This window comes from Macaca thibetana, chromosome 16 (genome assembly GCF_024542745.1).
Source record: "Macaca thibetana thibetana isolate TM-01 chromosome 16, ASM2454274v1, whole genome shotgun sequence".
Classification (NCBI taxonomy): domain Eukaryota; kingdom Metazoa; phylum Chordata; class Mammalia; order Primates; family Cercopithecidae; genus Macaca; species Macaca thibetana.
The window spans coordinates 57996613-58017764 of record NC_065593.1 but is presented as its reverse complement, the minus strand read 5'-3'; the positions used below and the strand labels follow the sequence as shown (position 1 = coordinate 58017764).

The 21152-nt window shown below is 58.7% G+C and overlaps 4 protein-coding genes across 10 annotated transcripts in view; 3 read left to right on the top strand and 1 right to left on the bottom strand.

The window, feature by feature from the left end:
• HGS (hepatocyte growth factor-regulated tyrosine kinase substrate) overlaps positions 1–11240 on the top strand; it is a 56199-nt gene extending 44959 nt beyond the window's left edge. Inside the window, exons 10-23 of the mRNA XM_050764001.1 lie at positions 2402–2480; positions 2552–2650; positions 2768–2863; positions 3712–3750; positions 3821–3964; positions 4060–4119; positions 4661–4874; positions 5210–5382; positions 5459–5599; positions 5676–5850; positions 9625–9758; positions 9841–9960; positions 10190–10276; positions 10617–11240. Coding sequence (XP_050619958.1) covers positions 2402–2480; positions 2552–2650; positions 2768–2863; positions 3712–3750; positions 3821–3964; positions 4060–4119; positions 4661–4874; positions 5210–5382; positions 5459–5599; positions 5676–5850; positions 9625–9758; positions 9841–9960; positions 10190–10276; positions 10617–10727 — 1672 coding nt within the window. The 3' untranslated portion in view covers positions 10728–11240. The remainder of the gene's footprint in view (positions 1–2401; positions 2481–2551; positions 2651–2767; positions 2864–3711; positions 3751–3820; positions 3965–4059; positions 4120–4660; positions 4875–5209; positions 5383–5458; positions 5600–5675; positions 5851–9624; positions 9759–9840; positions 9961–10189; positions 10277–10616) is intronic.
• MRPL12 (mitochondrial ribosomal protein L12) overlaps positions 1–16758 on the top strand; it is a 167324-nt gene extending 150566 nt beyond the window's left edge. For 2 of the 3 annotated variants that reach the window (XM_050764071.1, XM_050764069.1), the window contains exons 2-6: positions 12672–12743; positions 13418–13604; positions 13808–13891; positions 16145–16279; positions 16364–16758. In XM_050764071.1, the coding sequence (XP_050620028.1) occupies positions 13443–13604; positions 13808–13891; positions 16145–16279; positions 16364–16480 (498 nt within the window). In that variant the 5' untranslated portion in view covers positions 12672–12743; positions 13418–13442 and the 3' untranslated portion in view covers positions 16481–16758. Of the gene's footprint in view, positions 1–12045; positions 12744–13417; positions 13605–13807; positions 13892–16144; positions 16280–16363 lie in introns of those variants that run through there. The other variant, XM_050764068.1, reaches the window with a different exon arrangement.
• OXLD1 (oxidoreductase like domain containing 1) overlaps positions 1–21152 on the bottom strand; it is a 157610-nt gene that overhangs the window by 31004 nt on the left and 105454 nt on the right. The window lies entirely within an intron of this gene.
• SLC25A10 (solute carrier family 25 member 10) overlaps positions 1–21152 on the top strand; it is a 101793-nt gene that overhangs the window by 71437 nt on the left and 9204 nt on the right. The window lies entirely within an intron of this gene.

Below are 21152 nucleotides of genomic sequence, written 5' to 3'. Positions count from 1 at the left end.
CCAGAGGGCCCTCACAGCACAGCAGCTGGAAGGTCAAGGGAAACCCAGGGCGGCCGCATGCCCTCAGACCCTGCCCCACACTAGGGCAGGTGGGTGTGCGAGACTGGGCGCTGCGGCTCCAGGGACCAAGGCTGCCCCGACAGACCTGTTGCTTGGGTTCGGGTTTGGATTCGTTTGCATTTCAACGTTTGGAATAAAACTTACAGAAAAGTTGCAAGAGTAGCACAGAGAAGCTGCGGGGCCGTGGCCAGTGCCTCAGCAGTCGGTGTTTTGCCGCAGAGTTTGCTCTGCTTCCCCTCTCCTGCGTGTGCGTGTGTTCACACAGGTTTCTTGTTTTTTTGTTTTTTTTTTGAGACGGAGTCTCGCTCTGTCACCCAGGCTGGAGTGCAGTGGTGCAATCTGGGCTCACTGCAACCTCCGCCTCCCGGGTTCACGCCATTCTCCTGCCTCAGCCTCCCGAGTAGCTGGGACTACAGGCACCCGCCACCGCGCCTGGCTAGTTTTTTGTATTCTTTTTAGTAGAGACGGGGTTTCACCGTGTCAGCCAGGATGGTCTCGATCTCCTGACCTCGTGATCCGCCCGTCTCAGCCTCCCAAAGTGCTGGGATTACAGGCTTGAGCCACCGCGCCCGGCCTTTCACACAGGTTTTATCCTGAATTTGCATGAGTGCAGACGTCATGCCCCTTGGCACCCAGATCTTCGCGTGGCGATCCCTGAGAGGGACAGTGCTCTCATGGCCACAGTGGTTGCTCAGGACTGTGCTGCCCCCAGCATTGGCTTCTGCTCTGTGGGCCACGTTCCATTTCTGCCATGGTCCCAGCAGCATCGCTGGGTCGCGTGTGTTTTTTGTGTGGGCTGCGCTCCCTCCTTAGTTCCCTTTTTCTGGACCATGTCATTACCTCCCTGTGTCGTGCTGTGGACATTTCTGGAAAGTCAGGCCGTGGCCCCTTGGTCCTCTGTTCAGGTCTGAGGCTTCCACCTGCTTAGGTTCGGGAAGCCCAGGAGTGAGGCCATGCCCTTCTCATAGCGTCCCATCCCAGCCAGCCATGTCTGGTGATGGGCTGCTGCTGCCCGAGAACTTCCTTTTTCTTCCTGTAACTAAGAAGAACTTGGCTGGGCGCGGTGGCTCACGCCTGTAATCCCAGCACTTTGGGAGGCCGAGGCGGGCGGATCACAAGGTCAGGAGATCGAGACCACGGTGAAACCCCGTCTCTACTAAAAATACAAAAAATTAGCCGGGCGCGGTGGCGGGCGCCTGTGGTCCCAGCTACTCAGGAGGCTGAGGCAGGAGAATGGCGTAAACCCAGGAGGCGGAGCTTGCAGTGAGCCAAGATCGTGCCACTGCACTCCAGCCTGGGCGACAGAGCGAGACTCCGTCTCAAAAAACAAACAAACAAAAAAAAAAAAAAAAAAAAAAAAGAAAGAACTTGCCTTGAGCCACATCAGTGTCCCGTCCGTTGCAGCCACTGCGCACATGCGTGAGTCTGCTGTGACCCAGCGGCTCCATGGCAGGGTATCCCAGCGCCACTGCTGCCTTCACACACACACACTCGTCGGTGTGTCCCTGCCCGGGGGCTGTGCGAGTCTGCCTCACGCGGACTTTTCTTTTAGAAGAGAGCCCCAGGCCGGCCAGGCGCGGTGGCTCACGCCCGTAATCCCAGCACTTTGGGAGGCCGAGGTGGGCAGATCATGAGACCAAGAGATCAAAACCATCCTGGCCAACATGGTGAAATCCTGTCTCTACTTAAAATACAAAAATTAGTTGGGTGTGGTGGTGGGCGCCTATAGTCCCAGCTGCGCGGGAGGCTGAGGCAGGAGAATTGCTTGAACTCAGGAGGTGGAGGTTGCAGTGAGCCAAGATCGCGTCACTGCACTCCATCCTGGGTGACGGAGCAAGACTACCTCAAAAAACAAAATAAAAAAGAAAAGAGCCCTAGATCGAAGGTCAGCGTGCGTGGTTTGAAATTGGCGACCATGCTGTGAGCCTGTGGCCCCTGGACTGCCTGGGGTGCCCCAGAAGAGCTTACTGGGCATGACAGGTGCTGCCCTGTCTGCCCCTTCTTGGGTGGGGCCCATCCCACAGTGGCAGTGCTGTGTTTCGTTTCCCGAGCGCCGTAGGAAGGTCTTCGCAGGCCTGGCTGGTGTCCCGAATGTCCATTTTCAGGAGAGGAACTGGGGCTTACCCTGAGGGACTCCCCCAAGCCCTTGTGGCTGCTGTGATGCCCTCGAGTCCTGCCCTGCTCTGCTCTAGCGTGTGGCCATTGGGACTCTGTGACTGTTTGACCACTGTCATCGCTCTGTGGGGACACTTAGAGGAGCCCATGGAGTGCAGTTGAGAGCTTTGGCGGGGGCAGGGTGGCGTCAGCGCATGGTCACCTGCAGCATCCCTTGTGCCCACAGGAAAGCGGAAGGAAAGGCCACATCCACCACTGAGCTGCCCCCCGAGTACCTGACCAGCCCCCTGTCTCAGCAGTCCCAGGTACTCAACCCCGTCCGTCCCGTGGGCACATCTTCCCTGGGGCCCCTCTCACCCTCCCCACTTGTCTTCAGCTGCCCCCCAAGAGGGATGAGACGGCCCTGCAGGAGGAGGAGGAGCTGCAGCTGGCCCTGGCGCTGTCACAGTCGGAGGCAGAGGAGAAGGAGAGGCTGGTAAGCCGGGTGGGGCGGGGCAGCCTCAGGAAGGGCCCAGCTGCCCTGGATGTGCTGCGGTGGGACCAGAGGGGCATCTCGTACACCCGAGTGATGCCCCTCCTAATTCTGGCTCAGAGACAGAAGTCCACGTACACTTCGTACCCCAAGGCAGAGCCCACGCCCTCGGCCTCCTCTGCGCCCCCCGCCAGCAGCCTGTACTCTTCACCTGTGGTGAGTGGCCCTCGGGCTGGAGCTGCCTCTCCCGGAAGGCAGTAGGGTTGATAGGGGACGCGGGTCCCCGGGCTGATACAGTGGAGCTGGCGGGGGATGCGGGTCCCCGGGCTTCCCAGAGAGGACAGCCCTAGCACACGGACAGACATCAGGGCAGAGCCCCAGGGCTCCAGGCCCCCATTCCTCTGGGTCCCTGGTCTGGCCCTTGGGACTGAGGACATGGGACAGGCTGTGGGGAAGGCGCCTTGCTGGTGAGACCCCGTCTCTTCCACACCCTCCCGCCCCACAGGAACTGAAAGACTTGCTTTCTGGGGCATCCACATGGCCTCTCCCTGGCCTCAGCCCTGCTCTCAGTGGGGGGTGAAGAGGCCGCCTGTGTTGCAGGGGGTTGGGTCAGGGACAGCAGGTTGAGAAAGTAATTTTGTAGGTTCTGTGGAGTGGCCAGGCCGCTGCAGGCCCAGGGGCTCAGAACAGCTCTGCCCCGGTGAGCCACCCCTTCCCTTCTTCCCCTCCTTCCCAGGCTGTTGGCCGGGGCCCCACATGCAGGACCATGGGGGCTGTCCAGTGTCCACCTTGAGGCCCCAGGGCTGGCCTGGTGCTGCCCTGTTCCTCCCATAGCAAGGTTAGGAGTCTCATAGGACGGCAGTGCTGCCTGCCTCTGTGGAGTTCTGAGCATCTGGAAGAGGAGAAAAGATGGCCACTGAGATGCCAGGAATCAGAGGAGGGCACGGAGGGAGGGCCCAGGCTGCAGCTCTGGTCTCCAGGATCTGCCGCACTGGGGCCATCCCTGTCCCTGCCCGAGCAACTGTCCTGTCGCCTGTGACACTCAGATGCCCCTTTCTCCCCAGAACTCGTCGGCGCCTCTGGCTGAGGACATCGACCCTGAGGTAAGGCCCGGTGTGAGGTGTGTCCTCTCACGGTTTCTGGCCTTGGGAGTGACCCCCTTGTTGCCTGCAGCTCGCGCGGTATCTCAACCGGAACTACTGGGAGAAGAAGCAGGAGGAGGCTCGTAAGAGCCCCACGCCGTCGGCGCCCGTGCCCCTGACGGAGCCGGCTGCACAGCCTGGGGAGGGGCACGCAGCCCCCGCCACTGTGGTGGAGGTGAGGGGCTGCTCCCGGCGTTCCTAGTGGCAGGGTCCCTTGGAAGGGGTGGATGTGGGACAGGTCGGAGGCCCCACTCATTCTCTCTCTTCCAGAACCCCCTCCCGGAGACAGACTCTCAGCCCATTCCTCCCTCTGGTGGCCCCTTTAGTGAGGTAAGCTGTGGCTCCCTCCACGGGCCAGGGCAAAATACGGCCTCCAGGCCCCATAGCACCAGGCACATGGCACAGGTGCCTGCCCTAACCAGAGGGCTGTGCCAGAGCAAGGGTGTCTGCCCCAGCCCCGCCCTTAGTGGCCTTTCCCAATGGAAACTGCACCAGGCTGTGGTCCAGAGCTGGGGCCACTCTATGGACCTAACGTGGACCTGAATATTCCAGAGCAGTCTTAGAACCACCAGGTGAGGCCTTGGCCTTACCTGGGGCTTCTGGGCTGGCTGGCTGTCAGAGCACAGAGCCTTGGAGAGGGAGGCAGCTGGCATGGGGCCCTGAGCCCGCTCCGTCCTGAGCAGGGCCTGCTGCTGGACAAGGGCCTGCCTCCGGGGCCTCGCCTTCCTCGGCTGCAGAAGGGGTTGCTTCCATAAGCAGCAGATGGACTGTGCTCCAGGCCTGCGCGCAGCAGGCGCCTCCGTCCCAGGCCCCACCGGGGAGGCTGGCTCGGGCGTGGCCGCACTCATCCAGAACCCTGCCCTGCCCACAGCCACCGTTCCACAACGGCGAGTCTGAGGAGAGCCACGAGCAGTTCCTGAAGGCGCTGCAGAACGCCGTCACCACCTTCGTGAACCGCATGAAGAGTAACCACATGCGGGGCCGCAGCATCACCAACGACTCGGCGGTGCTCTCGCTCTTCCAGTCCATCAACGGCATGCACCCGCAGCTGCTGGAGCTGCTCAACCAGCTGGACGAGCGCAGGCGTAGGTGCCCGTGCCACGGGTCCTTGGCTGGGGGGCAGCGGGTGTTGTGAGTGCCGTCCTGGGCCAGGGCCTCCCCGGAGGACGCTGGGCTCTTGTGAGTCCTTCACTGGGGCTGTGGCCTCCTCTGAGGGTCTCAGTGGGAGGTGGTCTCAGTGATGACCATGCCGTGCCCTGCCCTGCCCAGAACCCTCTGCCTGCCTCCCCTAGAGCCCAGTGCCTTCAGAGCCCTCTGCAGAAGGTTGGGCACAGGGCAGCCTGTCTGCGTGTCTGTTCCACCCAGGAGCTTCTCGGCACTGTGCCGGAGCGGTCAGGGTTGCTCTGTCGTTTGCCCACAGTGTACTATGAGGGGCTGCAGGACAAGCTGGCACAGATCCGTGATGCCCGGGGGGCGCTGAGTGCCCTGCGCGAAGAGCACCGGGAGAAGCTTCGCCGGGCAGCCGAGGAGGCAGAGCGCCAGCGCCAGATCCAGCTAGCCCAGAAGCTGGAGATAATGCGGCAGAAGAAGCAGGTGCAGTGGCTGCCCAGCCACGGGCCGGGGTGGGCTGGGGAGCCCCCAGCGTAACCACCGCCTTTCTGCCGCACAGGAGTACCTGGAGGTGCAGAGGCAGCTGGCCATCCAGCGCCTGCAGGAGCAGGAGAAGGAGCGGCAGCTGCGGCTGGAGCAGCAGAAGCAGACGGTCCAGATGCGTGCGCAGATGCCCGCCTTCCCCCTGCCCTACGCCCAGGTAGGTGCCATCCTCTTTCCACCCAGGGGCTTGTGGGCTGAGGACCAGCTCTCACCACTGTCTCCTTCGTCCCCAGCTCCAGGCCATGCCCGCGGCCGGAGGCGTGCTCTACCAGCCCTCGGGACCAGCCAGCTTCCCCAGCACCTTCAGCCCCGCTGGCTCGGTGGAGGGCTCCCCCATGCATGGCGTGTACATGAGCCAGCCGGCCCCTGCCGCGGGCCCCTACGCCAGCATGCCGGGCACCGCAGCTGGTAAGGACGGGTCGGGGCAGAGAGCACGCTTTTTTCCCTCGTCTTTATTTTAAATGAATTTACAGAAAAGCAGTAAGAATGGTGCGAAGGGTTTTCCCAATTGCCCCGATGTGAATGTTATCCCTGCTTTCTCCTGTTTTCACGCAAATGCACTCACACAGGCTTTCCTGCTGGAGCCGTGTTTCAGTCCATGCGTGGCAGGTGCTGCCCTCTCCCCTGAATGCGACAGCGAGCATTTCCTGAAACCAGCAGGAAGATCCTCGTCCATAGCAGGCTCAGCCCTCACAGACTGTCCCAGTGGTGTCCTGTAAACAGCACGCCCGCTGCTGTGTGGATTCAGCCCTCCGTCCACTTGCCTTTAATCTAGAGTGTTTCCCAGTCAGCCTTTGTGTTTTGTGACATCGACTGTCCCAAGAGCACTGGCCTGTCGTTCGGCAGACTGTCCTCAGCTTAGGTTTGTCTGGTGTCTCCATGCGGTGACCGTAAGGCTGTGCTTTTCCTCAGAGTGGCACAGAAGGTGACATGCGTCCTGTCAGTCCCGTTCTTGGCCATTCGGCTGAGACGGAGTCTGCCAGGGATTTTCACTGTGAAGTGACTGTCTTGCCCTTTGTAATCAGATCTCTCTTTGGGGAGGCTTTTCAAATACTCTGGGACTCCTCAACGTCTAGCATTGTTTTGCTAATGTTGCCTGTGTTTATGACGGTGTTTGCCAAATAGCGCTTTCTAATTCTGCTGTTGTCTTTCCACTGGCGGGAGGTGCTCTGCCCGCTCTCCTACTTATTGTCAGTCACAGCAGCATAGAGATGTGTTTGTTTTTTCTTTCAAAGGTGACGCTCCTCTGTCATCACTGTTTATTCTTAGAGTCTTGCTGTCACCCAGGCTGGAATGCAGTGCCACGATCCTGGTTCACTGCAGCCTCCACCTCCTGGGCTCAAGCAATCCTCCCGCCTCAGCCTCTTGAGTAGCTGGGACTACAGGATTACGTCACCATGCCTGGCTAATTAAAAAAAAAAAAGGGCGGGCGCGGTGGCTCAAGCCTGTAATCTCAGCACTTTGGGAGGCCGAGACGGGCGGATCATGAGGTCAGGAGATCGAGACCATCCTGGCTAACACGGTGAAACCCCGTCTCTACTAAAAAATAGAAAAAACTAGCCAGGTGAGGTGGCGGGCGCCTGTAGTCCCAGCTACTCGGGAGGCTGAGGCAGGAGAATGGTGTAAACCTGGGAGGTGGAGCTTGCAGTGAGCTGAGATCCGGCCACTGCACTCCAGCCTGGGCAACAGAGCGAGACTCCGTCTCAAAAAAAAAAAAAAAAAAAAAAAAAAAAAAGGCTGGGCGTGGTGGCTCATGCCTGTTGTCCCAGCACGTTGGGAGGCTGAGGCGGGTAGATCATGAGGTCAGGAGTTCAAGACCAGCCTGCCAAGAGGGTGAAACCTCGTCTCCACTAAACATACAAACGTTAGGTGGGCATGGTGGCAGGTGTCTGTAATCCCAGCTATTCTGGAGGCAGAGGCAGAGAGTCAGTTGAACCCGGGAGGCAGAGGTTGCAGTGAGCTGAGATTATCCTCTGCACTCCAGCCTGAGCAACAGAAACTCTGTCTCAAAAAAAAATGTAGAAATGAGGGCTTTCTGTGTTGCCCAAGCTGACCTCAAACTCCTGACCTCGAGTGATCCGCCCTTCTCGGCCTCCCAAAGTGCTAGGATTACAGGCATGAGCCACCGTGTCCAGCCCCGTTACTTTGATGCTCAAAGTGTCCCAGGTGTGGCCATGGGAAGCGTCAGTGGCTCTCTGTTGCGTAGGGCCTTCAGTTTCAGATGCTTCTGAGTTTCTGTTGCTAGATACTCTGTGTTCGTCTTGTACATGCCCAGCCCTGGACCCAGCCAGTTCTTCAAGGAGCCCTAGTTCCCTTTAGTGGAGGGTGGTCTGGATCTTGGTTAGAAGCCAAGATCGATATTCTGGTTGTGCCCACAGCTCTAGGTTGTTAGCAGAGCTGGAAAGTGTGTATATTTATCCAAGTGCACAGTCATGGGTGTGTCTGTGCATGTGTGAATACATGCATCTTTGTGTGTTATAAAAACCATGAGTGCAGCCAGGTGCAGTGGCTCATGCTTGTAATCCCAACACTTTGGGAGGCTGAGGCAGAGATCAGGAGTTCAAGACCAGCCTGACCAACATGGTGAAACTCCATCTCTACTAAAAATACAAAATTAGCCGGGCGTGGTGGTGCACACCTATAGCCCCAGCTACTTGGGAGGCTGAGACAGGAGAATCACTGGAACCTGGGAGGCGGAGGTTGCAGTGAGCCAAGATCATGCCATTGCCCTCCAGCCTGGGCAACAGAGCAAGACTCCGTCTCAAAAAAAAAAAAAAAAAAAATCCATGAGTTAATTCCAGTACTTGCAATTTTAATCCAATAGCACAGTTTTCTTTTGCATTGTTTTCAATATACTTACTTGCTCAGCCCTAGAGTACACAAAAAGTGGTTTTAAGAATGCCAACCTGGGCCGGGCGCGGTGGCTCAAGCCTGTAATCCCAGCACTTTGGGAGGCCAAGACAGGCGGATCACGAGGTCAGGAGATCGAGACCATCGTGGCTAACACGGTGAAACCCCGTCTCTACTAAAAAATACAAAAAACTAGCTGGGCGCGGTGGCGGCGCCTGTAGTCCCAGCTACTCGGGAGGCTGAGGCAGGAGAATGGCGTAAACCCAGGAGGCGGAGTTTGCAGTGAGCCGAGATCCGGCCACTGCACTCCAGCCTGGGTGACAGAGCGAGACTCCGTCTCAAAAAAAAAAAAAAAAAAAAAGAATGCCAACCCGGCCTCCTGTGAAGACGATGCCTCATAACTGGAGTGTAACATTTCTGTGTAGTTCCTGTCATTTGTAGCCTGAGGCCGTGGAGTCCAGATTCTGGGTTCAGAAGTTACTAGGATTCACTCTCCCATCCCATCGGTCAGACCATGTCACTTATTTCAAATACAGTTTGGTTTGTTTCTTCTGATTTCATTCCATTCTAGGATTTTTCTCCCATCCTTGTTGGTTTTATTTTATTTTTTTTTGAGACCAAGTCTTGCTCTGTTGCCCAGGCTGGAGTGCAATGGTGCTATCTCAGCTCACTGTAACCTCTGCCTCCCAGGTTCAAGCAGTTCTCCTGCATCAGCCTTCTGCATAGCTGGGATTACAGGCACTCGCCACCATGCCCAGCTAGTTTTTGTATTTTTATTAGAGACAGGGTTTTACTGTGTTAGACAGGCTGGTCTTGAACTTCTGCCCTCGTGATCTGCCCGCCTCGGCCTCCCAAAGTGCTGGAAGTACAAGTATGAGCCACCACACCCGGCCGATGTTCCTTTTTTTAAAAACATGAAATCTGAACTTGGTTCCAAAAGTCACAACAAAAAGGAAAACTCCTGGCTGGGCGGTGGCTCATGCCTGTAATCCTAGCACTTTGGGAAGCCACGGCAGGCCAATCATCTTGAGGTCAGGAGTTCGACACTAGCCTGACAAACATGGCGAAACCCCGTCTCTCCTAAAAATACAAAAACTTAGCCGGGTGTGGTGGTGTACACCTGTATTCCCAGCTGCTCAGGAGGCGGAGGCAGGAGAATCGCTTCAACCCAGGAGGCAGAGGTTACAGTGAGCCAAGATCACGCCACTGCACTCCAGCTTGCACAACAGAGGGAGACTCTCTCAAAAAAAAGTAAAACTGAAGAGTAGGGCGTCCCTTACTCCCCTCTGCATTGCCCTGGCTGAACCATCTCCCCTGTCTTGTTTGTCACAGATCCCAGCATGGTGAGCGCCTACATGTACCCAGCAGGGGCCACTGGGGCGCAGGCGGCTCCCCAGGCCCAGGCCGGACCCACCACCAGCCCCGCCTACTCGTCCTACCAGCCTACTCCCACAGCGGGCTACCAGGTATGCAGGAAGGCCTCTTCCCTCCTGCCAGGGCCAGCCCCAGCGCCAGCCCCTTCTCCCACGGCACCCCTTCCCTCCGCAGAACGTGGCCTCCCAGGCCCCGCAGAGCCTCCCGACCATCTCTCAGCCTCCGCAGTCCAGCACCATGGGCTACATGGGGAGCCAGTCGGTCTCCATGGGCTACCAGCCTTACAACATGCAGGTACAGCGGCCTCCAGGCTCTGCTGGGGCTGGGGTGGGGGAGCAGTTGATGATGCTGAGGGTCCCTTGGTGAGGCTGGCGGGCACTGGGTGGGCTCCACTCCTTCTGCTCCTCGCCCTCCACTCTCTGGGCGCTCCTTGTGGTCACCTCTGGATTGCTGCAAGCCAGAAGCACCCCTGCCTGCCTGGCCACAGGGCCGCTTTCTCACATCTGGCATCCTCTCACGACAGAATCTCATGACCACCCTCCCGAGCCAGGACGCGTCTCTGCCACCCCAGCAGCCCTACATCGCGGGGCAGCAGCCCATGTACCAGCAGGTGAGCCATGCCCGGGGCCTCACAGCAGCACCCACGGGGCAGCCTCCGCCTTCGTGGTTTAGCATGGGTCCTCTGGCCCCAGTGGGGATTGTCCTGTACGCCTGCTCACATGGGGAGACGCATACCCAAGGCCCCTTCTCAGCAGACAGAACAAGGACGCAAGTCTTAGGGCAGACATGCATGTCCACAAGTGTAGACAGAAAAACCGTTAATTTACTCGAAAGCCAAAGGCCATGTAAGCTGCACTTGGTGGACATGGATTAGCAGCTCTTGTGGGTCTGTGGCTCTGCTGGGACAAAAGCCTTCCTCCCAGGGCCATTCCTGCTTTCCTCCTGCACAGATGGCATCCTCTGGCGGTCCCCCTCAGCAGCAGCCCCCTGTGGCCCAGCAGCCGCAGGCGCAGGGGCCGCCGGCACAGGGCAGCGAGGCCCAGCTCATCTCATTCGACTGACCCAGGCCGTGCTCACGTCCGGAATAACACTACAGTTCACCCGAAACGCCTCGTCTCTAACTGCCATCATCCCGCCTCCCTGTCCTCTACTGCTGGTAGTGTCCCTTCTCTGCGAGTGAGGGGGGGCTTTCACCCCAAGCCCACCTTCCTTCTTGTCCTCAGCCCGCTGCAGTCCCTGAGTTGGTCTCTGCTTTCTTTCCCCAAGGCTGGGCCACGGGGAGGGAAGGTGGGAGGGAAGGACCTTCTCCCAGGGGAAGCCCCCAGCCCTGTGGGTTATGGTCTGTGAGAAGTGGCAGGAATGGGGACCCTCACCCCCCCGAGCAGCCTGTGCCCTCTGGCCCCACTGTGAGCTGGCTGTGGTGTCTGGGTGTGGCCTGGGGCTCCCTCTCCAGGGGCCTCTCGGCAGCCACAGCCAAGGGTGGAGGCTTCAGGTCTCCAGCTTCTCTGCTTCTCAGCTGTCATCTCCAGTGCCCCAGAATGGTACAGCGATAATAAAATCTATTTCAGAAAGCATCAGCGTTTTGGGTTTTTTTTACTAATTTTTTTGAGATGGAGTCTCACTCTGTCACCCAGGCTGGAGTGAGGTGGTGATCTCCACTCACTGCAAGCTCTGCCTCCCGGATTCAAGCGATTCTTGAGCCTCAGCCTCCCAAGTAGCTGGGACTACAGGTGCACGCCATTACCATGCCTGTCTAGTTTTTGTATTTTTTAGTAGCGACGGTGTTTCACTATGTTGGCCACGCTGGTCGTGAACGCCTAACCTCAGGTGATCCACCTGCCTCTGCCGCCTAAAGTTCTGGGATTACAGGCGTGAGCCACTGCGCCCGGCCCGCATCAGCGTTTGCTCAGGGGGCGGGTGGTCCGGCTGACGGCCCAGCTGCGGGCAGGGTCCTGTCCAGCCTGTCCCTCCCTGAGGCTGCGTGCCAGGGGTCACCTGTGCCCTGCGCGGCTCTACACCGCCGGTGGCTGGTGAGGAGTTTGGGCTTGGCGCCGCCTCCGTATAGTGGCTGAAGCTTCCCGAGTGCTCCTCATTCCTGGGAAGGGAGCCGGATAATGGGAAGGGTGGGGGCTCAGCGCTCCGAGTCCGCGGCCGGGGGCTGGCAGGGCTGAAACCCGCCTCCCGAGTGTTGAAAGCGGCAGGCGCCGGCCTTTGCACCCAGAGGCCAGGGCGTCTCACGCACCTTCACATCCGGGCCTCTTAGGGGGGCGCGGCTTTGGCTTTTCCAGGAAGGAATGGACTCGAACGGAGAGGGAAAGCGGAGGTGTGGAGAGGCCGGCAGGATAAGCAGGCACTGGGCCCAGGCCGCCTCTGGAGGCTCCGCCTGTTCTGATGTGAAGGCGGAGGCTCAGCCGCGCTCTCCCAGGAAGCCACCTGGGCGTTTGGGGCTTTAGCTAGGAAAGAAGACGTCGCTTGCGGCTGCGAAGGCGCCAAGGCCCAGAGCTCGCGCCTCCGCCCGCGACGGCGGCACTGGTGGCCCCGAGCGGGCTGGAGACGCGGGTTACTGCCGGCTTCGGGGCCCAGCCTCGGCCGCGACGTTCGCTCGTATCGCGCACGGACAGAAACCCGTGAGCCCTGGAGAAAGAACACGTGAATCCGCAGCCCCCAGTCCCCGTCGCTCCTTTGCGCCACCCCAAAACCCGACAGGAAGAGGGCAGCCCGCTGCCCACCTGCCGCGACAAACGACGATTTTGCGTCTGCGCGGCGCGCCGCCTTGTGGGTAATCTCAGGATGAGACGAGGCTAGCGCGAGGTGCGGCTAGAGCGCCATTGCCGGCTCGAATGCCCAGCGGCTGTGGCGGCTAGAGCGTCCCTCCCCAGTTCGAATGCCCGGCGGCTGTGGCGGCTAGAGCGTCGCTCCTCAGCTCGAATCCCCGGCGGCCGAGGCGGCTAGAGTGTCGCCTCCTCCCGGGGAACCGCGTGTGACCTTCCAAGCCGCGGACCGATGCTGCCGGCGGCCGCTCGCCCCCTGTGGGGGCCTTGCCTTGGGCTTCGGGCTGCTGCGTTCCGCCTTGCTAGGTACGCGGGATCCTGGGGCGCCAGGACTGGGCCAGTGGGCAGGGTAGGGGGCGGGCGGGCACTGAGAGGTCGATCCGAGCGGAGGCGGGCAGCGGGGCCGGCCTCCCTACAGCGGCCAGGCCGGGCTTGGGGGTCCTACTGGGGGCTGGGGAGGAGGCCTCCCGGTGCGCAAGTCCCTTCCTTCCTGGGCCGTGGAAAGCGCCAGGGTCGGCCCCAGATGACCTTGGACGATTCCCTGCTCCTCCCCCGGCCTCAGCCATCTCCGCAGCAAAGGCCCATCCATGGGTGCGGCGTTTTGCGGCCAGGGGGCCCCACGTTTTGGGAGGCTTTGCTCAGGAAGATGCACCTAAGTAATAGTTTCACCACCGCTGGGTTGATGTAGTTCATTCACACCAGAAACTTGAGGTTTGAGTGGTATAGCTGCAAGTAAACACGTGGCTTTCTAAGGCTCTTTGAAGAATTTAAAGTAACTTGCAAATCTTACCAATACGGACCCCTTGAGATCTGAGAACCCTGGACTGGGACCAAGGAGCTAGGTAATTTCCGGCCCTAGTGATTATCAGCCTGAGCTTATGGCACCCATCAGTCCCCCAGTTCTGTCCTGTCCCCCTGGTCTCTGCAGCCCCTTCCATTCCAGGACTGACAGGTCTGTTTGAATTGGGGGTGGGGGCTAGGCGACAGGTGCCATGCGTCTGTGCCATGCGACATATGAGGAGTAGCGGCCATCGGAGGTGTGAGGCCCTTGCTGGTGCACCCCTGGATAACGCCCCCAAGGAGTATCCCCCCAAGATTCAGCAACTGGTCCAGGACATCGCCAGCCTCACTCTCCTGGAAATCTCAGACCTCAACGAGCTCCTGAAGGTATCATGAGAGGGTGGCACAGACCCAGGGGCTGGAAGTTTGGGAGCCCCTGTGTTTTGTTCCTGGTGTATTTTGGGAGTTTAGCAAATTGTCAGAAGTGTGTGTTTGTCCAGGTGCAAGGTCCATGCCAGGCTAGTTGCCCTCCTCAGTGGGTTCCGGCTGGTGTGAGGGCCAGCTGTGGACACTGTTCTCTATCTCTGCAGAAAACGTTGAAGATCCAGGATGTTGGGCTTGTGCCGATGGGTGGTGTGATGCCTGGGGCTGTCCCTGCTGCAGCAGCCCAGGAGGTGAGTCCTGGGCAGAAAGAGGCATTTCTGTGGTGCCTAGTTCGCCTATGGCCTCATGTGCCATGGTTCCGTATCTCAGGTTCTGCAGCTGCCATCATTGTCTGCAGCCTGCACACCTGTGCCGGCCTCCTGCAGCCTCCTGGGACCTACCCCCTTCCATGGATGTACAAGTCTTTGCATGTGGAGGCCATGTTTCTAATGGAGGGAAACAGACACTAAGCTAAGAGAGGAAAAAGGCTGGGCGTGGTGGCTCACGCCTGTAATCCCAGCGCTTTGGGAGGCCGAAATGGGTGGATTCACTTGAGGTCAGGAGTTCGAGGCCAGCCTGGCCAACATGGTGAGACCCCGTCTCTACTAAAAATGCAAAATAAAAAAAGTAGCTGGGCCTGGTGGCATGTGCCTGTAATCCCAGCTACTCAGGAGGCTGAGGCAGGAGAATAGCTTGAACCCAGGAGACTGTCTCAAACGAACAAACTAAATAAATAAATATAAATAAGCAAATAAGAATACAAAAATTAGCCGGGTGTGGTGGCAGGCGCCTGTAATCCCAGCTACTTAGGAGGCTGAGGCAAGAGAATTGTTTGAACCAGGGAGGCAGAGGTTGCAGTGAGCCAAGATCACACTACTGCACTCCAACTTGGCAACAGAGCAAGACCCTGTCTCAAAAAACAAAAAAAGGAAAAAGGAAGAAACTATACCAAATAGAACGTTGAAAGCATTGTGGAGAAAAGGAGGGGCCTCCCCTGCACCTCCCTTTGGGGCTTTAGAATGGGGTGGGCCAGCAGTGGAGGTGCTAGCTCCCCCCCAACCCTTTCTCCACAAAGAAGCTCAAGTGGGAGGGAGAGTTCCAAGTTCAAGGTGGGCTTCAAAGAGGAGGCAGACATTGCAGAAGAGAGCACGGCCTTCCTGGGAGAGGAAGGGGTGGCACCAGGGCCACCAGGCAAGAGGGTGTGTGACAGTTCAGGGAGCAGCAGCAGGGTAGGGGCTGGCGCAGGCGAAGGGGTGTAATAGGCAGCTCTGTCCTTGAGTCTCTGCAGGGAAACCAGTGAACTTGAAGCCACCCATTGCATTTGGTCATTGGGTTGTGTAAACCTCTCCACCAGAGCCCTCCTCTCAGCCCCTTTCCCCCACTGGGGAACCAGGTCGTGTCCTGTAGAGTGTCCCACGTTCCAGATGCGTGGGGTGCCCATGGGGCATCATCACTCTCATGCCTGAGAACTGGAAGGTAGTTTAAAGGCCGATTAGATTCAGGCCGAGCGTTTGGGTAAGAATAGCTGGGATTACTGTAGAGCCTATTGTATAAACTGGATTGCTTTTGAGGATGGAGGAGATGTTATAATAGCCTTCTCAGGCCATGGGGACACGCAGCCCCCCCATCCCCGGGTGGTGCTGGGTCTCCATGCGCCATGTCAGAAGTGCAGTGTGCCCATCAGTCCATGGTGGGTTGTCAGTTTGTCGTTACGTGTGCACTGTGGCGTGGCTGAGAAAGGAGTGACGCTCCTTTTATCTACAAAGCACTTTGATGTCATTTTTTCCTGTCTCATAAGTTATGCTTTCTAAGGGAGACAGGAGTAGAGTATTGAGGGAAGGACTGTGAAGCATGTTTTTATTTATTTATTCATGAAACTGAGTCCCACTCTATCACCCAGGCTGGAGTGCAATGGCGCAATCTCGGCTCACGGCAGCCCCCGCCTCCCAGGTTCAAGCAATTCTCATGCCTCAGCCTCCTGAGTAGCTGGGATTACAGGCGCGCACCACTAGAGACAGGGTTTCACCATGTTGGCCAAGCTGGTTTCAAACTCGACCTCAAGTATCCACCCGCCTTGGCCTCCCAAAGCGCTAGGATTACAAGCGTGAGCCACCACTCCCGGCCGAGGCGTGTTTACAAAGTGTTATTGGGCAGATCTGCCTCTGACTAGCTATGAGAAAGAGAAGAGCACCAGCTGGACTTGGGAGGCTGAGGCAAGAGACTCGCTTGAACCCGGGAGGTGGAGGTTGCCGTGAGCTGAGGTGGCACCACTGCACTCCAGCCTGGATGACAGAGTGATACTCCGTCCAAAAAAAAAAAGAAAAGAAAAAGCACCAGCTGGTTAAAGATTGACGAGTTGGGAGACATGACTTCTAACTCCAGGCTTTGCTGGGGCCTCCCCTGCACCTCCCTTTGGGGCTTTAGAATGGGGTGGCCCAGCAGTGGAGGTGCTAGCTCCCCCCAATCCTTTCTCACCTAGCCCTCCTTCTTTCCTGCTCCCGAAGGTGGTGGAAGAAGAGATCCCCAGAGCGAAAGAACGGACACATTTCACCGTCCGCCTGACTGAGGCGAACCCCGTGGACAAAGTGAAGCTGATCAAGGAAATCAAGAACTACGTCCAGGGCATCAACCTCGTCCAGGTCTGCACCGCGTTGGGGGTTCTGAGGCAGGTTCCGTTGTGGCGGCCCAGGGCCCCCAGTCCCTGACTTGGCTCTCTCTGGCAGGCAAAGAAGCTGGTGGAGTCCCTGCCCCAGGAAATCAAAGCCAATGTCGCCAAAGCCGAGGCGGAGAAGATCAAGGCGGCCCTGGAAGCAGTGGGCGGCACGGTGGTTCTGGAGTAGCTCCAGCTCAGAGGACTTGTATTCAGGGGTCCCTGGGACCCTGGCGAGGTCCCGCCCTCCTGTGGCCACTGGCACCACCCCCAGCACCAGGCGCCCACTGGAGCCGTTTGGGAGAACCGCCTGCGCCATGCAGCGGGGCCAGACAGGCCGCACAGACCTACTGTGGCGGGCGGGAGGGGCGGCTGCTGCCTGGTGACGGCACCAGGAGGCCCACCAGGACGTGCCATCAGTGAATGTGCCTCTGGTGGCTGCTGAGAAAAATACACTGTGCAGTTCAGTGTGTGGAGTGTCGTGCGCAGGCTGGGCTGCGGGGCCAGCGCGGGGATCCAGGCAGTGTGTGGAATGTCGTGCGCAGGCCGGGCTGCGGGGCCAGCGGGGGGATCCAGGCAGCGTATGGAGTGTCGTGCGCAGGCCGGGCTGCAGGGCCAGCGCAGGGATCCGGGCAGTATGTGGAGTGCCGTGCACAGGCCGGGCTGCGGGGCCAGCGCGGGGATCCAGGCAGTATGTGGAGTGCCGTGCACAGGCCGGGCTGCGGGGCCAGCGCGGGGATCCGGGCAGCATTGGAGTGTCGTGCGCAGGCCGGGCTGCAGGGCCAGCGCAGGGATCCGGGCAGTATGTGGAGTGCCGTGCACAGGCCGGGCTGCGGGGCCAGCGCGGGGATCCGGGCAGCATTGGAGTGTCGTGCGCAGGCCGGGCTGCAGGGCCAGCGCAGGGATCCGGGCAGTATGTGGAGTGCCGTGCACAGGCCGGGCTGCGGGGCCAGCGCGGGGATCCGGGCAGTGTGTGGAGTGCCGTGCTCAGGCCGGGCTGCGGAGCCAGTGCGGGGATCCGGGTTGGGATGGGATGGGAGGCTTGTTCTGCCCCCTCAGCAGACATCTGAGAGTCTACAGACATTCAGCGGGTCCCCTGGGTGCAGGGCCCTGTCCTGAGACCCCACACCAGGCCTGGTGGACGGCAGTGGTATGGAGGACTGGGGCCCGTCCTGTTTAGAGGGGTGGGTTTGGAGTGTGAACCCTGCCCGTTTTCAGTGTTGGCCCTCTTTTAAGACAGCAGGAAATTCAGCACTTGCATGAGAAACCGAGGGAGCCTTGGAGCCAGCAATGCCACCCCTGGCTCACGTTGCAAGTACCCCTGAACCTAAGCCCGGCCAGGGGGCTGCGTCGGGGGTAGTGGGGAGGGGTGTGGGATGCACCTGGCATCTGCAGGGTTGGGGTGTCAGCTGTTCCTCTGGGGTTCTTAAGTGGGGTATCCTGGGACCTGGGCAAAGTGGCAGGAGGGGCTTGTGGACCTGGGGACTGGGAGTGCCGGGGTCAGCTTGGAGCACTGGTCACTGCTCTTGGTGAGGTGTGGCCCAGTGCTGGGCAGCCCTTGGCAGCCACCCTCAGGCTGCAGACCCCTTGGTGCCACTGCTGAGTGCAGGGGGTGTGGCCCCATGAACTGGCTGGAACGGCCAGGGCCTTACTCTGAGGACCCGTGGCCTTCTTTTCTTGGGCACGCCTGTTTTCAGCCAAACCTGGGAGAGAATCAGGATTTCTGTCTCAGCTGGCCCATGACCAAGGCCAGCCCCAGGCTGTGGGCCCACCGTGAGGCCAGACACGGCACGTTCCGCACCTGCTTCGGGAAACATGCCCTGTGTGGCGGCCCCGTGGGCTGCGTGCCCTCCGGCCTCAGTGTTCCTGCTGGAAGGATGCCTTGGCATGGGACCAGAAAGGGGCACTGTGCATCTGGGAGCTGCCCACTGACTGGGACTCCTGGGGGAGCGGGAGCAGCAGGGAGTTTTAGGCTTACTGGGCGCACATGCCCTGCCTGGCCCAGGTCCTCTTCCAGGGCCTTCTGGTAGAGTTTGTCTGACTAACCTGCTGTCCCCAGGAAAGGCTGTGTCCCAAGCCTGGAAGTCCCTATTGCCCATGGTAGCTGTTTTGAGGGGTTAACGATTCTTCCCTCAGGAGGTGACACTGCCACCTGGGGCTGGGTGCATTCTGCCTGGTGCCCTGCTGACCTGACCCCAACTGCCTTTCCCGTCTGGAAGGCAGCAAATATCTGAGCTCGGACGAGCCCTGCTTGGGGTCAGACAGGCATGCTGTGTTCATCCAGGCTGCAACCAGATCAGATAGACCAGCAAAGCCTCCGCCGGTGACTCCTCACTGCCTGCCCTGGCTCAGGCATCTGCCAGGTCACTTGCAGGAGCCACCGAGAGGCTGTCCTCCCTGCCGGGTGACCCCCAAGGTAACCCGTGGATGCCAGGCCACAGTCGGAGGCTAGACGGGAAGCCCTGTCCCATGAACTAGCTCGGTCTGCCCCAACCACCCCCTTGGGCCTACTGATATAACTTACGATCCGTCTGAGAATCAACCAGGGATCTTCGTGAGTCCCTGCCCTACAGTTCTAAATTCACCGTTTGGAAAAGTCTGGCCTTGGATGCATTTCCTGTTTTCCAGGATTCCTCACCTTCTGACTGCCCTCCTGGCATCTCCAGCTCACAGAGTTCACAAACTTCAGTCCCCTGCAGCTCCTTGCGCTTTTGTTCTATTTTTTTAATGTTTTATTTATTTACTTATTTATTGATTGATTGTTTTGAAACAGGGTCTCACTCTGTCACCCGGGCTGGTGGTGCAGTCTTGGCTCACTGCAGCCTCCACCTGCCGGGTTCAAGCAATTCTCCTGCCTCAATTTCCCAAGAAGCTGGAATTATAGGCATGCGCCACCACGCCTAGCTAATTTTGTGTTTTTATTAGAGACAGGGTTTCACCATGTTGGCGAGGCTGGTCTTGAACTCCCTCAAACAATCACCTGTCTTGGCCTCCCAAAGTGCTGAGATTACAGGTGTGTGCCAATGTGCCCAGCCTTATTTTAATTTTTTTTAATTTCTTTTTTTTTTTTTGAGACCGAGTTTTGCACTTGTCACCCAGGCTGGAGTGCAATGGCACGATCTCGGCTCACTGCAAACTTCACCTCCCGGGTTCAAGCGTTTCTCCTGCCTTAGCCTCCCAAGTAGCTGGGATTACAGGCGCCCACCACCACATCCAGTTAATTTTTCTATTTTTAGTAGAGGGGGGGTTTCACCACGTTGACCAGGCTGGTCTCGAATTCCTAACCTCAGGTGATCTGCCCACTTCAGCCTCCCAAAGTGCTGGGATTACAGGCATGAGCCACCACATCCAGCCTATTTTTGTTTTTTAATATAGATAGAATCTCACTCTGTCACCCGAGCTGGAGTGCAGTGGCTTGATCAAGGCTCACTGCAGCCTCGGCCTCCTGTGTGCAAGCAATCCTTCCACCTCAGCCTCCCAGGTAGCTGGGACTACAGGCACATGCCATCATGCCTGGCTAATCTTTTGATTTTTTGTGGAGATGGGGTCTCACTGTGTTGCCCAGTCTGCTCTGAAACTCCTGGCCTCAAGAGATCCTCCCACCTTGGCCTCCCAAAGTGCTGGGATTACAGGTGAGAGCTGCCATGCCCAGCCTTTTTTGTTCTTTGTAAATCTCTTCAGTTCCCGCTCCTTAGCCTCAGGGCCCTGCTCTTTCTGCTTTGGAGCGGTTCCTCCTCCAGCCGGGAGCCAGTGTTCTGTGCGTTGGGGGTCTCTGCCAGCAGCCTGTTCCAGCCCTGTCTTGCAGGTGGCCTTGGGAGGGACAGGTTGCAGCCCAGGCCCGCCCCGCTCCTTCCTGGAGTGTCTCACAGACTCAGGGGACACTGGCCCTCCAGGCCCTGCTTCCCTCAAGGTTTCCATCGCCTCTGATTCTTAGTAATTGGGAGCCGACGGATGCAACTCATCATGGTTTACACTGAGATCAGGCCACTTCCTAACTGTTGAGTCTGTTTGCTCTGGGCCTTTTAAGCCTGGCGTGATCCCTCTGAGTCCCTGCAGTGCATTTGCGCCATCTCCACATGTGGAGCCCCAGCCCAGGCTTGGTGTGGGCAGCGCTATGCCACACTCTCCTGGCTGCCTCCTGACCACCTCCACCTGCTTCCCCACCAGGTGTGGCTGTGTTTTCACCCCGTGTCCACCTGGCACCCTTCCCCATCGCCAGGTAGTTACGGTCTGTGTGGGCGACACCTGAGGGTCACAACCAAACCAAGGACCACAGCACACTTCCGGGCAGGGGGACCGCCTCTGGTCAGCTGCTCACTCGCCAGCCCAAATCTTCCGCTGATGACTTACGGGGTCAGAGGCCACCTAAGGGTCTAGAAAACAGTCTCCTCCAGTTGGCCAATGAAGACAAATACAGAGCCTGCCTGCCTATGTCGGGGTTACGGCCCAATAAACCCACAGCCAAGCTGAAAATCCTATGTGTCTTGCGCCTCTGACACAGCCAGGGCATCGCTGGATGCGCGGATACAGAGCTGGACACGTTCTGGTGCTTGAGGGGTTTTTCCAGTGCCCCTCACCTTTCGCCCTGGAGGGTGGGGGAAGCCAGACAGCAGTGACTAAGCTGGAGCTACAGCTTCTTCATCCCTGTGGCCCAGCCCCAAAGCAGCCTTGGGGACTTAAATTTCATTTTCCCCAGCAGGTGCACCTGGGCCAAGAACACACCAGTACCTCCTTGTTCTTCGCAGGGAAATAGAATCCAAGCAGGGGCCCAGATGCAGGCAGGCATCTCCTGGGAACGGGAGCCCCAGGACCCACCCCGGGGCCCCACTTCCAGGGTGGTTCCCTGGGGCGTCTGGTCAGAG